This window comes from Sebastes fasciatus, chromosome 8 (assembly GCF_043250625.1).
Source record: "Sebastes fasciatus isolate fSebFas1 chromosome 8, fSebFas1.pri, whole genome shotgun sequence".
In the NCBI taxonomy this organism is placed as follows: domain Eukaryota; kingdom Metazoa; phylum Chordata; class Actinopteri; order Perciformes; family Sebastidae; genus Sebastes; species Sebastes fasciatus.
Genome location: NC_133802.1, coordinates 22785017 through 22801899, shown reverse-complemented (window position 1 = coordinate 22801899; position 16883 = coordinate 22785017). Strand labels below are relative to the sequence as shown.

At 40.8% G+C, this 16883-nt stretch overlaps 1 protein-coding gene across 1 annotated transcript; it reads left to right on the top strand.

Moving 5' to 3' along the window:
- Positions 1–8755: 8755 nt before the first annotated feature.
- ankrd33aa (ankyrin repeat domain 33Aa) lies at positions 8756–15208 on the top strand. The gene is made up of 5 exons (XM_074644381.1): positions 8756–9020; positions 10790–11107; positions 11238–11367; positions 11450–11590; positions 12935–15208. The coding sequence occupies exons 2-5, from the start codon at positions 10850–10852 to the stop codon at positions 13750–13752; spliced, it is 1347 nt and encodes a 448-aa protein (XP_074500482.1). The 5' UTR covers positions 8756–9020; positions 10790–10849; the 3' UTR covers positions 13753–15208.
- Positions 15209–16883: the final 1675 nt, after the last annotated feature.

Below are 16883 nucleotides of genomic sequence, written 5' to 3'. Positions count from 1 at the left end.
TCTTACTGCTTGTTTTCCTCCGGTCTGTGAAATCTTGCAGATGCCGTTAGGAGCACCAGAGGACATGGAGGCACATGATTTTTTTCAGGTTACCAGTTTCATGTACTACTGTCAAGATATAGCGACCGTTTTATAAAAAATATGTTTTTTTAATCATATTTTCTCCAATCTCCCCTACTTCAGCTTTAAATGCCAACATGCTGACGTTAAACAAGTATAATTTTTACCATGTTCACCATCTTAGTTTAGCATGTTAGCATGATAACATTTGCTGATTAGCACTAGACACAAAGTACAGCTGAGGCTGATGGGAGTATCATTAGCTTTGCACGTATTTGGTCATAAACCAAAGTATTGACCAAATTTCAATTTTGACCTTGAATGAAAAGTCAGGGGATCACCAAAGATACTCAAATTCATCCTAAGGGGAACATGAATATCTGTTAAAATATTTCACTCAAAACCACAATTGTCAACTTCATGGTGGTGCTAGAGGGTAGCCTATCACCAAAAGTCAGTGGGATTTATCCGCTAGAGACCATGAATGCCTGAACAAAATGTCATGCCAATCCATCCAACAGTTGAGATATTTCAGTTTGCTACTAAATGCAGACAGGTCTGAAATTATCATTTTTATCAAATTTATCATCGTCTTTTTTCGTAACTCTTTTTATTGGGGTTTTCAGAATGAAACACAAATAGGAAGATGTTTTTACAGGTATTAAGATTGTTGTTATGGTTAGGATTAACCCTAACCCCAACAAATCAATGTTTTGTGGGAACGATTAGTACACTGTTTTTGAAGTGGTCGATAAAGGGTTGCCAGATCTGGTAGAATTTATCTTCATTCCCTCAGTGAGATTTATTTTTCCAGATGCAGGTGCTGCATTACATCTTTTATAAGGACAGAGTAGGTTGGAGCCTGTGCTTGCTTCAGGTTTAGTAATATTAGTCTGCATGCTAACAGGGTTACAAATGTTATCAAGTATTGAAAAGTGGTTAGCACAAAATCAGAGCCTCTGACTCCAATGACAGCCATCAAGGGATTAGGATCAACAGGTCTTTCCATGATGTACAATAGCGATTGAAAAATGTTTTGCCAATATGTGGTCAGTTTTGGACAGTGCCAAAACACATGTGCTAACAAAGCTGGTGACTGACTACAACGGTTGCAAGCAGGATTCATATTTGGATACTTTTGCAGATCTTTTTCTTTGATAAGTGTAATCTGTGTAATACTTTAAACTGCAAAAGCCCATGTCTGGCACAAACTGAGGAGGAATGCACCAGTGTCTGGGCTTCTGTCCATAGTTCTTCTCTCATACCTATTCTTAGATCGTTCACACAGGCTGTTTTTAGATAATCTAAGGAGATGGTTCAATTTGAATATGAAAGTGCGTCATAATGGAAGTGATTCAACAGATTTGACAGAAATATTGATTCCATTGGGGTGGTGGTTGGTTTGACAAAGTTACCTAACTGTAAATATCTGAAGAAATGTGTGTGGGGCAGATCAAATTTAGTCTGTAACAGTTTAAAAGATGAAAACATACCATCAATACAAAGGAGCGAATGCCTTTTCTGTGGCACATCTGAAACATCGCATCTGAGAGAGACGGGGCAAATGAATGATTTGCGGCTAAAGGAGCCTGAAGAGAATGCCAACCAAAATGTTTTCTTATTGAGGACCAAATTTTCAGTGAGTGTGAAACTATAGGACTGTTTGTAGAATACGAGTGTGCAGTGGGCATAACCGAAAACAGTAAGGCCGATGAAGAAGATGGGGAACAACAGTTTTTTTTCCATAAGGAGCCAAGCAGGCATCTGACCTTCGAGCCAAAAGGAGAGTGTGCGTTAATTGCATGCCCAATAGTAGAGTTTTAAATGGGGGTAATTCCATTCCACCCTCTGACTTGGCTCTGTAAAAACTCTTTCCTATTTATGGGGCGCTTTCCCAAGCCATAGTCCTGGGAGTATGGCGCCAGCTGATTCTGTAGAATACAGATAAGCATAAAAAGACTTGAATTCGTACGAATCTTTGTGATTAATCTAGAAGCGGCTAATTTCTTAATTTAGTGTGCAAGGAATTTGCCTGCTTTTTCGCCATGCTTATAGAACCTTTGATTAGCTTGTGTCATCAAATTAGTCGTCTCTGAGGTAGTAAGGAGGTTGAATTCACTTTGGAGGTACACTATGTACAATTCAGGGATTAGAGTTCGAGAATCTGTCAGAGTTTTATGGTGCTCAGTCCGCGCTTGTGTGGCTAATGCCTTTTGAGACATAATCTCCCCCGCAAATGTATGTCTTAAGCGCTTCCCAGAGCGTGCACATCCAGTGTGTCATTTATTGAGAGATAAATTATTGAGAACAAGATTAAAAAAGCCACCTAGAATCAGTTGGTGAGTATTAAGATTGGGTAAAATGGCCAAAAAGGAAGATATGAAGTGATCAGCGCTGTGATTGGGGTCGTATATATTGGCCATGGCCACAGGGATATAACATTTTCCAGTTACTATAATATATCTGCAATGCAAATCCGGGATGACATTACATAATATTAAGGGAACATTTTTACTAATAAATTTGCCTCTGGATTTAGAGTTTAAATGGGAGTGAAATACCTGTCCAACCCAGTTTTTAAATCAGGGATTTATGCTAATTTTTAAGCCTGTCAAAACAGATATGTTTGCAGCAAATCAGTAGACTTAGAAAGTATTTGTCACATAAATCACATGGAAACTATAATCCATGCTTTTTCGCCTATAAATTCTGTAAATCCTTGTACAACTGTCTGAGGCAGTTGAGTATTTCCAGATTACAGACAGTCCAAAATGTTGCTGTAGGAATATTTGTGGACAACCTATGTCTTTAACGTCCACTCAGCCCAAGTGCGGCCTGAGATCCTCACACTGTCCTGCTTTGGTCACACACAGTCTAGGCCAAGGGTGCTTGAACTTCCTCCAAGAGAGCCTCTATGAGATCCTACCCAGCATAAAGGTTGCCACATCAATGTCTTCATTTGATACTCGCTTTAATTATTCTGTGTCTTTTTCCACCATGTTATTGTGTTATTTCTCACTATTTATTGGTCACTTTTTTTGAGAGTATACTCTCAAAAACAGATTTGAATGTGAAACATTCGAAAAGCCTTTCTTAATATTGGACAAAAAGTAGCACAATATTGGAGAGAAACACAACAAAACATTGCAGTATAATCTTATCAATGTCCAGACATGATGAAAAAAAATATATATATATATATATATAATGTATGTAAGGTAAAACAAACACATTAAGGACATGACACAACAGAATGATCAGAAAAACACCTGTTTAGTATGGTGTAAAACATGTTCAATAAGTTAAAGTTTATTTGCACAAACAAATACACAAACATAATAAATAATATACAGAGCAGAAGAGGCAGAAAACCCAACTGGGCTTATTTGAAGCCTCCACCTAAATAATGTTAAAATTTCACATTGTTATAAAATAAAAAAATATATCTTCCTTCATTTCTGATTTCTTTTTTAAACTAGCAAAATATTGGAATAAACTGTCCAGATACAATGAAAAATCTAAGCCAAAGCAGAATGACCTGAAAAAACATGGGGTGCAAAACTGGCATAAATAACATAATCATTGTCAACAAAGGACGCTACCACAGAACATCAGAGAGATACAGTAATGGGGCGGACTGTTAAGAGTCCAAAGTATGATTCCAGTAATATTCCCTTTTTGCAGAGTTTATTTTATTATTTACACATTTTTCATCTTTAATTTGAAATACCACAAAACCATGAGGCAGAAATACAAAGAGAACATTTATAAAAAATGACTCGTCACTGGATAATTCACATCTTTGTGTCTGCTGCTACCAATGTGTTGTTGTTTAAGGCTTCTAAATGTTTTGCCAACATACATAATATCGCAAGAGATTTTTTTTTATATGTAAATAACATCTAAAACCCACATTTTAACACCTTTTAGCAGGTAAGCAGGAAATAAGCTAGTACATGTTAATGGTTTCATGGTATTTAAAATTAAAGATAAAATATGGATTAAAAAAGAGCCAAAGTGAATATTTCTTGATTCATACTTTGGACTCTTAGCATCCATTACCGTAGCTCTCTGATGTTCTGTAGTAGCATCATTTGTTGACAAAGGATGATATGATAACATAATGATAATGTAATTTATGAAAGATTTGCACCCAGTTTAGCCCATGTTTTTTCAGGTCATTCTGCTGTGTCTCATGTCCTTAATGTGTCTTTTTTACCTTTATATTTTTAAAACATATTTTAATCATGTCTGCAATTTAGAAGATTATGCTGCAGTGTTTTGTTGCGAGTGTTTGCTATTTTTTGTCCAATATTAAAAAAGGCATTTCGAATGTTTTCACATGCTACATGATGCAACAGGTGTGTTTCGAACTGCTTCAGGTGTGTTAACTGAAAATTGACAACTCCTCCTCCTCTTGTGGGAGGTTATATATTCTGTGTGTGTTCAGCATGCCTCTGTTTGAAGGCTCAAATGAGTTGGGTGCATTCAGTGCAGGGAAGTGTGTAGCTACTTCTCATCCAAAATATTAAGGCGAAATGTGTTCACATGACTTGTAGGCTACCTTTCATCTTTATCAGGGCTGAGTAGTCATTAGCAGCAGTGAAAACCTCAGAGAAATTACTGGCAGAGGTGAAGATGTGAGAGCATGAGGAAACACTGAGCCTGGAGTTTGGAAGAAGCAATGATTGCTTTCACAAAGCACTTTATGGTCAAAGTTTCCACATCACTCACACCAGCCATTAGCACAAGGTCAAGACCGACTGTGGACACATCATAATCGCTTTCTCTTAACCAGGGCAGCTAAAAGTCAATAAAACTACAAGAAATATAAAAAAAAAAAACTCACTTGTTAAGCTTGGAAATTAAAAAACAATTTCTCATAAATGCTGAATATCCCCTTACCCACAACAATATCAGTCCCCTCATTTGGGGGCTCTATCATCTATCTGTGTGGGCTACATTCTACTTTATTTTGAAAATATTTTCATATATGCACTTATTAGGAAGCACAGAGAGTGAGATATTATATTGAAGGAGCCGTGGTCCACACATCTTAATGTTTCCTTGACCTTACATAACCCTAACCTTGCCAATAAGTTTCATTGTGGCTAAGGAAAAGCTTTAGAGTGCTACAAACAATGAATTTCCTTAGTGTGCAGTATGTGTTCCTCGTGCCTTCTTATTCACCCACCCTTGAGTCCAAAGCACAAACCCCACAAAAGTCCACTTCCCATTGCAATAATTTCTGCCAAATCACCCAGAATCTCCTCCTTGCCTTACATGAACACGTTTAGCTCCATTTCCTCCCTGCTTCCGTTCATTCATCTGATCCCTGCAGGCTTTTAGACGCTTTAGAACAAGTAGCGTAGAGGGGGGTTCTCTCTTTTAACCACATCGCTTAAAATAATATAGCAGATGCTCTCAGACTCTGAGCAAAGTGCTGGTAAGACTGGTCCTGGAGAGACTGCCAACTGTCTAATATTAGCTGAGCACATGGCTGTCTTTAGAATCAGTCATTAAGCTGGCTAAACTTAGTTCGTTGCTTCCCAAGCTTCTTTCCAAGTTGCTCTACCACTGACCTCTGCTGGGTACTCTGGTGTCTGGGGAGAGGTTGGACTGCCTTTTGCACTGATGAGTGAATGACTCTGTGAGGAATTTGCAGAATAGGAGGAAAATAACCTTAAAAGGAAAGTGTGAGTATGAGGAGGTGGGAATCGGAACAAAATGTTCTTAAACTCATACATCAGATTGGTGATCATTTGTCAAAAAATTCTGTTGGATTTTCATTTGAGACCAACACAAACTGCTGCTGTTGAAGTGTGCTGTGCTGCCCTCGTCTGGTAAAACTGTTGGATCATTCTTGTATATCTTAACAGGATAAAGGAAAGCACACATACCCCGCCCTGTTGTGCCAAACAGACTTCCCTTTCCTCTGCTTTTATCAACTTCATTTCTTTTTTGGGCCTTTCACAAGATATAAATCCTCACCCCCGAGCATGCCCTTTCTTCCTCTTCCTGTGTTTCATATCGGTAAGAAGTCAAGACCCACCTAAGGCTCTCGTGTCTAAACATAGCACCTTTTGAGTAATGGGTCAGGTTAGTGTGACGCTACAGGTCTGATCTGATGGTTCACAGCCGATAAGTAATTGGTCGGGGCATTTGATGGGATTTAGAGAGATTATGTTGTTGGAGGTGTGTCCCTGCTTCGGATGGCTGCTATCAACAACATGTCTCTGTTGGTTAACTCTTCAGAGCAGATCAGCAACCGTAATTCTCCGGATCAAAATGGTTTTGAGTGTCCAATTTGTCACAGTGGCTTTTCTCAGTCGAGACGGGGCTCTGCGGTGGTGGACATCTGATACTGAAATAATTTTGCTCGTTAATAGTGCTGCTGGCACGAAGCATTTGATAACTTGTTAATGGTATGTTCCACTCAAAGTGCAAAGTGGAGACATATAAGATCAGAGCAAACAAGATGTGCCTGTGGATATATTTGGAGGTGATATAGACAGCAGCTGTAACCTACAGTGAGGATGAATTTTATGGCTATGTCTGAGTATCTTGATGAACCACATAAACAAGGCTCATGTCCAAGCGCGGCAGTGCCCAGTTTGATCAGAAGGGGGCAGTGTATATCCCTCTAACAGAAGAGCTGTTGCATAAGGCAGGCTACATTTAACATGCATAAAGTCTCAGATTGGCCCTACTCCAATTTACTATCAGGGTTAATCTATTTACATGCACCTTTTAATACCACGTGATTAAGTCTGTGATGCTATGAATAAACTTGTTGACACGATATTCCTGTCCACATTCGGCCATCAAAACAAAAGGGTCAGGGTCACAGTTCCGGCAGAGTGCTTGAGTCAATGTGAAATTAGTAAAAAAAAAGTGAATTCAAGCATCTTAATGTTTTCTTATAATTGGAATAGAAGATTACTTGGGATATTAGAACGTAAAACTAAGTAACCAGATTAAGAAGACAAGTTAACTATAGATGAAAATGTGTGTACTGAACCAGCAAGAAAACGTAAGTCTGCTGTAGGGGTGGGAATCACCAGAGGCCCCACGATATATTATCACGACACTTAAGCCACGATACAATCTTATTGTAATTTTAAACATTCTGCGATATGCTGAGTATTGCAATAAGATAATATTGCAATATATTACTTTTTTTCAACTGCAAATCATGCAGTTTGTCAACATCTGTTTTATCTAATAAGATACCGCTTTCACTCAGTTCATCTCAGAGTTTTCATTCACATATCTTGAGGTCAGAGGTCAAGGGAGCCCTTTGAAAATGGCTGTGGTGGCAGTTTCTGTTAAAACAAGACACAAACCAACATAACAACTTGTCTTTCAGTGAATTTAATAAAAAGGCATACATTAATAACTAAAACATCTGCAGATGGACTGCAGATGGACTCACAAGCACAGCCACCTGTTGTGGACTGTGGCAAGTGAGCCCCGAATACAAAGAGTAGTCAGTATTTATACATTTAAAGCATAACACGAAGATAAGTGCAAAGAAGAAAGGAAGAGAAGGATAGAAAGTGTATCAATGCGTCAGCACACAGCAGACAACAGAGCATCACAAGACATAACAAGTATTTCAGCAATCTGTTGTTTGCAGTTACAGAGAACTAAAAGGTCAGGTCACTGTCCTATGGTGACAAAGTTGAACATGTGAGGCCCTGAGATTATCTAAAGGTACAGTGTTAAACTGCAGATATGAAAATTGCCATTACATGGCCTAGCCAGTTTTTTCTCGTCAAAATTGACCGTAACTTTAAAGAGTTATTTAGCGTTCTTCCCGACAAGCTAACATGACATGGTACCAATGGATTCCTTAGGTTTTATATGACACCAGTACCGTCACTCTAGCCGAGACTGAGCCCGCTACAACCTCTGAAAGACAGATTAGCGTCCGGGGCCGGCGGGTTGTTGGATTGTTAAAACGGCTCAGCAGATCTTTTATATAACAAAAAGATCGATACTTGACGTCCGTGTATTGATACAATATTGCCACGCAAAATATCGCAATACTATGCTGTATCTATTTCTTTCTTTTTTTCCCACCCCCCACCCACCCTAGTCTGCTGTGTTTTCTTAGATGCCTTAAGCGTGCAGGTTTTGCAGATCAGTTGCTTCCAACTTTGACAGCATCTGTGTGGGTGTACTATGAGATTTGTTTGTGTGCAGTGCACAGCGTCTTGTATTTGAGCATTTGTGTGCACGCATCACAGATGCCCATGTGTTTCCATGCATGTCTGTGTGTGTCGTCCCTGTCATGGGAATAATTACTAGCAAGACCCCCTGGCTTAGAGTAACAGCAGGGTTAGTTTGTTGTCCCAGCAAATGGATTTCCATGGGAAAACAGGCCCAAGAGGCAGTCTCCAATCACACAGACACACCGAAATTATTCAGGCAGGGGGTCCTCGGCAGCGCAGCAGATTCAGGAGCCATAGCCTCCATGATTCAGTCACAGCACTTATTTGGACAGTTAGAGAAGGTTTTCACTGACACAACAGACGGGCAGCAGAGAGCTGTGGATGGACAGATCCGGAGAGGGCTGTGGAGACGAGTGAGAAAGAGCGAGCAGACTAACTCAACAGACTGTAAGGGGAGCAAGATTGGCTGCTGCCTGTTTCTTTCTCTTAATCCTTAAATCTTCTATAATCAGGATGAGAGGGAGAGAGCATGTTGCCTGACTTAGGACAGCAGAGTCTATGTTGGGACCTGGACGGATTGCCGGCTGATGAGGCAACCTAACTGGCCAGTAGGAGAGATGGAGGGAGGGGAAAGGCATTCAGCTGGAGTCAGTTTGGGAAACTTTACCAGTTTCTACCAAGAGTCAACAGGAAGGAGGGAAGTCCAATATATGAGGATGGTTTAACCACCGAGAGCAAGTTCAAAAAGAGAAGAGGACTAACCTGTGGCTGGATTGTTTTAGGGTGAGACTGTACTATTTGTTCTAAGATTTTTTTCACTTTGCTTTTGCACAACTTGTTGCATAATTATTTTTTCCATCTTCACTACACGGCTCATATTTAAGTGTCAGAGGAAGAGGCTTGATCAGCTTGCAAGGTGTTGCTCAGCAGGAAGTGTAGGCCACAATAACAGAGTTAAAATAAGAGCTTTCTATGTTTGTGCAGAAGAAGGAAGAGAGAGAAAAAGTTTGTGTGATAGTAATCTTCCTTCTTCTGCATGGCACAATGCTGAAATAGGAACATATGTTTGTGGGATTAAACGAGTTGAGCAGTTCTATCTGACGTTTAACGAGAGCTCATCCAAAAGATGCTATTACTTTAATAAATTGTCGGCCGGTGCAAAGCTGCTTCCGTGCGGTCTGTGTGAATGTGTGCCTGCCTACTAGTATGGATATGGTGTAGTGATGCAGGCAGGGCCACGGCAGCTTGACCACTGAATCCCTCACTGGAGAGCAGTCGAGCTCTTTCTCACACTCGTCTGCAGCTCCTTCAAAACATTAAGAATGACTATCCCATCCAAAAGCCTGAGCCTTGAGAAATAGTGTCATCACTGGTTTCAAAATATACTTCATACAAACAATTAGTTTATTAATTTTTACCAGAAAATCACAGGACACCCCAGTGTGCTTGTACTGCAGAGCAGTGTGACACGGTTTAGACACCATGACAGATACTGTCACTAGCCTGGCCTCCCATTGCTTCCGGCACCATATGGCCTTTCTCAACCCAGTACAATCCTCCTACTTCATTCACATGGCTTTCACAGACTGAGCTTCTGCAGATGTACAGTGTTGCTTGACCATTTACTGTATTATATGCATGTCTTGCATGTTTTTTTACACATTTCTGAGTATCGATTATCTTAAAGTATATAATAGCGAAAATATTACTCTCAGAGTCATGACTACTCACGCTCTTCTTCTGTTCTATAATGGGCTGTGCTAGTGAACAAACATTGGCAAAAAAGCATGCTGCACAGTCAGCTTACCCATCTTGTAAGTCATAGACTTACGGATCAGCTGCTATAACAGGAGGGCAGAGGTGAGGTCATCCTCTTTAGGCACCGGGCCTTATACACGAGGCCCTTACAGGTTATCAGATCTATTTAACACGCTAACTTCAAAAGCTGCCAGTGTTTTGTTTTTAGTGTAGCAGTCATATTTGAACTAATGTAAGATGCTTTTTTTGAGGAGAAGACATCGTACACAATCCTACCCTATAGATGGCACTAAACAAAATGCTGTTGTAATGGTAAATATTTTTGCAATCACCGACACCCTTCACGTTAGAATGAGCACATTTTTCACAGTACCTGAATAAGAACATGAAAGATGTCAGTTCAAAATCTTACCGAGCACCAGGACCGCCGACAAGGGGGGAACACCGGGTCAGTTGTCCTGGGCCCTGGGTCCTCCTGGTCCTAAATAATCTGCTGGGGGGGCCTTTGGAGATCATCTTGTCCTGGGCATGAGCAAGACATGTGGTGGCCCTGCCGAGCACAGCGTTTGTTTAGTGATGAATAGGGCTATTCTCCTACCACTAGCAGGTAAAACATAGCATTAAAGTTATATAAATGAAACAGTAATCCTGGGTTTGCCTCTTATGTCTGCTGAGAGGCACACAGTTTGATGGTGTTAAATCATGAATGTCACATGCCCTGGGGTGGGATCTAGAAAATGAAATAGGTTAATTTTGTGTCAACGATAACAACAATTAATGTTTGCCTATTTAAGATGTGGGTGGTGCGGAGCAGACCTGACACCCAAGTGTGATCCCAGCCAGAAGGGGGTCCAATGGCCGCTGCAAGTTATGACCCCCACCTGGGCGACGGCCCATCTGATGATTCGGAGATCCTCCTGGATGACTCTGACACAGAGAGTCTGCTTTCTGAGGACTCAGTGCTTCCCGACTATGAAAGGGATGAAAAGTACCCAGAGCCGGCTAAAACATTGTATGAGGCCTGCTTTAGGAACGACCCCACGTCCCTGCAAAAGATCCTAGAGAGAGTCGTCACTAAAGACGAGGCCATGGAGCTGGACATCAATGGCAGGGTGAGATGGATGTCAATCTCCTTTTTAATCACACATGACAAGTGACTTTGACACAAAGCGAGAAATCTGTTTCTATAATGAAAAAGATTCAATAGCTTCATGAATTTCTTTCTACCTTTCTTCCCCTCAGAATGGACTGATGCTGTCTGTGAGCAAGGGATTCGTAGACATTGTCACCATGCTGCACATATGTCCATTAATAGACATTAACCACCAAGACAATGATGGCAACACTGCCCTCATGATTGCTGCCCAGGCAGGTATGTCTATACAGCCCATAACCTCCACATCTAGTCTCAAGTCAACCATATTAACATAAGGTTGTTGTTTTTTTCAATCCAGGTTTCATCACTATTCTAAACTACATCCTTAACTACTATTCTGGTGTGGACACCGAAATCAGGGATCCCCGTGGCTTCACAGCCCTCATCAAGGCAGGCCTGCAGGGCCGAGAGGAGTGTGTGTCCGCCCTGATAATGCATGGTAAGTGCATGGTACATAAGACCTCCTATAAGCTTTGCAGTATTTCTTAATTCAGACAGGAGGAACATCTGGTGTGCGTGCACACGTCCGTGTTTCCCAATGGCAAACTCAGACTGTCTCAGGGGCAGGGGCGAAAAAAGTAAAAGGGGCACCAGCTGCATGCGGTGGGGCTCAGAAGGTTTTCTAGCATGTAGGGCAGCCTATATGGCACTGCATCGCATCTTCTCAATTTTAAGGCCCCTTTATCATGTTTTCTCTACTGGAAGGCCACCCTAGAGGGCACTTCATCACGTTTTCTCCACTGGAAGGCCACCCTAGAGGGCACTTCATCACGTTTTCTCCACTGGAAGGCCACCCTAGAGGGCACTTCATCACATTTTCTCCACTGTATGGCCACCCTAGAGACTACTTCATCACATTTTATCCACTGGAAGGCCACCCTAGAGACTACTTCATCACATTTCTCCACTGGAATGGAAACCCTAGAGGGCACTACATAATGTTTTATATACCATAGAAGAACATGAGTGCACCAAGGGGGACGGTCTCCTTAGAGGGTGCGAGGTCCACCCACCACAGTCTCACAAAATCCTGCAGGAAACACTGCACATGGACAATAGATTTACTCAGAGGCAGTCAGCCCAGATTCTTAAATTGGTGCAGACCCTCATCCATGGTACATATCTAATGGTTTAGGAGAAAACAAAATGCACAGTTAGGATGCAAGGATGACAACTACTGTGTACAATTCATGAACTTTCCCAGGAAAACTATAAATGTTATACACATGTAAACCGTGACATCTGACCTGTGAACTAATCTGGTCTTTATCTAGGCTGCAGGGATTAGTCCTGAATAAACTTCACAGGGACACATTTAGGATAGCACTATATAAATTCGAACCATGTTCTATTCAAAGTTCAACTATGTCAAAGATGGAAAACTTGACATGATGTGTTTAATAGAAATATATATGTCTGGTGTTCTTGGTTTATTCATTAATTGTCATAGCCTTTTAAAATAGACACATCCTCCTCCAATGAGTTAAACTGAATTATTACAACCAGATAGCTTTAGAGCAAATCTGCAGAACTCTGGCCTGATTTTAGTACATCGTTTTCACCTAGCTGCAATCTATATCCTATTTCACCATGCTGTGAAACGGCCTGATTTACTTCTGGAAGTGTTACGCTATAAATCTACTCAATGAATTGTGCTCCAAAAGTGACCACATGGTGGGGTCATTTTACTGAAGGTGCCATTGATTTCCTCACGTCCCTCAGCATCCAATGATTATCAACTTGTGTCCTTGTTTTTACTGTGTTCTGCTATTTTCTCCCCCAGGTGCAGATGTGAATGCAATGGACCTGGTCCAAGGGAAAGGTCTAAAGGAGTGGGTCCTTAGGACAGGAAGTTTTGGGACTCTTACCAGACTACGCCGCCTGCAGGCTCACTCTGTCGCTGAGCAGTTCTGTGAAAGCTACATTCCTGAGTGGCCTGAGCTGAATCAACTGGTAGCAAAGGCCACCGTCACCAAAACAGCCAGTCAGAGGATGAGGCAGCGCTTAAAAGACAGCCTTTCTTTCAGCTTCCCTCAAGACCCCCAAGACAATGGGGCCATGGACCATATGGTGCGGATGACCACAAGCATCCACAGCCCCCTGATAGCCACTGGTTGCCGTCCACTCTGTCCCACCAGCCCCCCAGAGATTGGCAAGCGACGGTTTGCCGTCCTTGAACTGCTTGAAAAGCACAGCATTAAGGAGTTGGAGGAGAGCACAGTGTCCCACAGTAAAGAATCCATCACCACCTCAACTCCTCCGACTCCTGCGTCACCCGCCTCCGTATCTCTGACCTCCTGCTGCACGGACTCAGAGCGCAGGGAAAGCATGCCATCAGGTGGCAGGACAAGCCTCAATCCCTGCAGCATGGGACATAGGAACAGCATCTTCCCATCAGGCTGTATTCCAAAGATTGAAGTAACAAAATCTGGTGAGCCCACTCCAAAGAAAGAGAAAAAGAAGAAAAGGCAGAAGGGCTACCTGGAGCCTCCCATCTGGAAGTACAAGGAGGCCAAGGAGGAGAAAAAGAGAGAGAAGAAGCAGCAGGAAAAGGAAAAGGACCAAGAGAAGAAACATAAGGGGTCCAAGCGCAAAAAATGAGGCGTTATTCTATTTTCCTCCGAAAATTTCACTATGATAAAGTCATGCATGAGGGATGAGCATGTGATTACAGTGAGGCCTGCTTTAACAGAAGACTAAAGGTTTGCAAAACAAGTTTGGAAGCGAGTAATTGACAATTAAAACACATTGATGGATTTGAACTTTTGCTTGGGATGAACATGAGAGAGCCAGATGTTTTTTGGTTTTGGAGATATACGTTGACATGTCTGAGCATGGCTGACTCCTACCTCTTGGATTGGTAGATTAAGTCTCACGAGGATGTGAAATTATACCGACCGCAAACACCTGCAATGACATTATTTAATTTCACGAACACTGTACATTCGTGAGGATTTTACTAATCTGTGTATTGTGAATTATTTACAAGCGATCGTGGTATTTAACTGCAAGACAACCAAAGCAATAGCAAATACTGTATATACAGTACATGTGAGCAATGGCCTTCAGCAAAAAAAATTTATGTTATAGTTAACCAAAAAGATGCAATGCGATGTTAAACATCTTCAAACTATGTGCTTTGCTCCTCTACGCCACATGCTCAAAGAGACAGTGGCTGCTTTTCACAAGACCAAGCAATGAAGATGTGTCAGCACCCAAATATTGCAAGATTCATAAATGTTGTTTCTGTTTCCACTCTGCAATGGGATTAATGCCGTTGGAAAAGTTTCCAAAACAGGAAGTGAATCGTGTCATAATACATTGTCCGATTGAGATCAAAACTGCTCAGTCAGCATAAAAATTGTGTGTTTCCTACAATCCCTCAAACACGACCACTAGGGCAAATTAAAGTCCATTTTACAGCATTTTATAAATGAAATCAGTCACCATTTTGAGTTTTATCAAACACTGTTATTTTCAAAGGTTATCCGATCTTCACTATATGCAACACGTAGCATATACCGAATGCCATTACTATGTCTTTTTGACAGACTTTTAATACTCCAAACTTTTTGGCTGTGGCATGTGAATAATGTCAGCAGTGATGATACAGACAAAAGGAACTTCTTCATTTCGTCTGATCAAGAGAAAAACTGTTTACTAGTATTCAAGTCCTCAGTCTGCCGGTGCTTAATGCACCATGGTTGATGGGCTTTTAATTGGACACCAGAATTGCTGCTTGCAATATTTCTTTAGACCTCACATGTGCCGAGTTACCTGTGCACAGCAAAGAAATGATTTGTACATAATGTTACTCAGGAAATTGTTAATAATACGTTGGGCATTATACATTCTGTCATTTAAATGTGTTATCTAAAAAATAATGAATTTAGATACTGTTTTTACAAAATAATAGAGCATCATTTCATGGAGTTAATTATTTTAAAGTGGAAGCAAGAGACAAAAAAGCTCAGGTCTTCTACATCTTAATAAAGTGTGTGACAGATGAAAACATGTGTTTGTATGCAAGCTTGGAATAAATGTACTGACCTTTTCAAGTGAATTTGTTTTTCTTCACGGCACTTTTCTGATTCGGTGATCTGAAACAACCACAATACTGCATATTAGTGTGGTTACAGGACATAATAACACACATTTAATGATGTAGTCATTGAAACAGAAATCAATTTTAAAGTCACTGCCCTTAGACAACTCCCTGAAACATTTTCCTATTTCATGACATGAATATATTGTATTCACGCCAGAAATGTAACATTTCCTTAACGGGCCTACACGTGAAGGATGAGCCTCTTGTCTGGCACGTACCCTTGGTAACTCTCTCACAATAAAGTTACTTTGAGCTTCTTAAGGAAGCCTATAATGCGCTCTCTGGAGTGGCATGGGATGGCTTCTGAACCCTGGTCTGTAATCTTTTAATCCAATGTGCGGCGTCATTACATAACAACGTAAAATCAAAACGGCTACTTTGATGAGTTAAAAATAGTCCATGGAATTATTTCTATGAAAACGGTTCAATTTCATGTCGAGACTTAAAGTTTCATATGTCAACGTAAAGCTAGCATAGGTCACACATTTTCAGTATTCTGGCTCACTTCCTCTTCACGTGGGGGAACTTGGTGACTTGAGGTCAGCTCTAAAATAAATACTTCTCTAGCCTTCAATGATGAAACGCATTAGACTTTAACCATGTCTATGGAGACTCAGCCTGTAAACACATATCCTCATACAGTTGTAACTCAGAGGCTGGACCAGATTGTATAGATTTTGACCTCTGAAAATAAGGTATCACACTGAAGCACGAATATGACTAAAGTCAACATTGCATTTTGACTTTATGTGCTGTGTCTCACGTTGTCCACCGCTAAAATATTGACTATTCGCTAGTATTTACGTGGGAGCAAAACAAGTCTTCTCTTTATCAAGAATTAGCTCATGAAAAACTCACAGTATCTGTTGAAGCAATATCACATTTCCTCTTCTAGTAGATTATACAACAAATTGAGGCTTTTTAGAAAACCCTTAAGGGAATAAGATAGTGTGGCTTTGTGAATCATTGCGATTAGTAGAAAAGAAAAACAAGTGCTGTTTTAAAAAAAAAGGACAACAATTTGCTCTTATTTCTACATGACAGCTGATGTGAGCGCTTCCAGCTGTTTCTTCAGCCCTAAGCCAAAAAACGGAGAGATTACAGAGCCTGAGAACAAGGGGGGGATTTATATTACAGACATGAAGACATCTCTCTCAGGCTCTGCTCAATGAAGTGTTTTCACACAGCCGAGTCGGTCTGGCATCCAAGAGACAAATGTATTTACCATTAAGAGACACTTTGACTGCCACAACTGCAGTGACAGAAAGGCACTTGAGCACCATTGTGTTATCCTCAATTTGAGGGGATATGTAAGCTTTACAATACTCACCATATACATTTGACAAACAGATTAGCAGGGTTAAGTAGTTTCTTAAGAGAAAATTGAATCTTCTGTAGTCCCACGCAACTCAGAAATGTGTTTTGCTTATTGCTACTTCACGTGGATGTTTTACCTTCACTCTGCAGAATGATGCATGAGCAGAGTTTGACACTAAGGCTGTTTTCATATTTGTCTGCTTGAAGGTGGAAGGTTTCTCTGTGCTTACCTTAAATCTCAGTTTAAGATGATTTTAAGACGATCATAAATAGTCTGGAAGTAAATTGTGGTCCAATATACAACCAC

Excerpts from the sequence above, each read along its gene's own strand:
- ankrd33aa (XM_074644381.1), top strand. The coding sequence starts at position 10,850 with ATGGCCGCTGCAAGTTATGACCCCCACCTGGGCGACGGCCCATCTGAT. Across the intron at positions 11,368-11,449 it reads CATGATTGCTGCCCAGGCAG|GTTTCATCACTATTCTAAAC; the intron begins GTATGTCTATAC and ends TTTTCAATCCAG. Across the intron at positions 11,591-12,934 it reads GTCCGCCCTGATAATGCATG|GTGCAGATGTGAATGCAATG; the intron begins GTAAGTGCATGG and ends TTTCTCCCCCAG.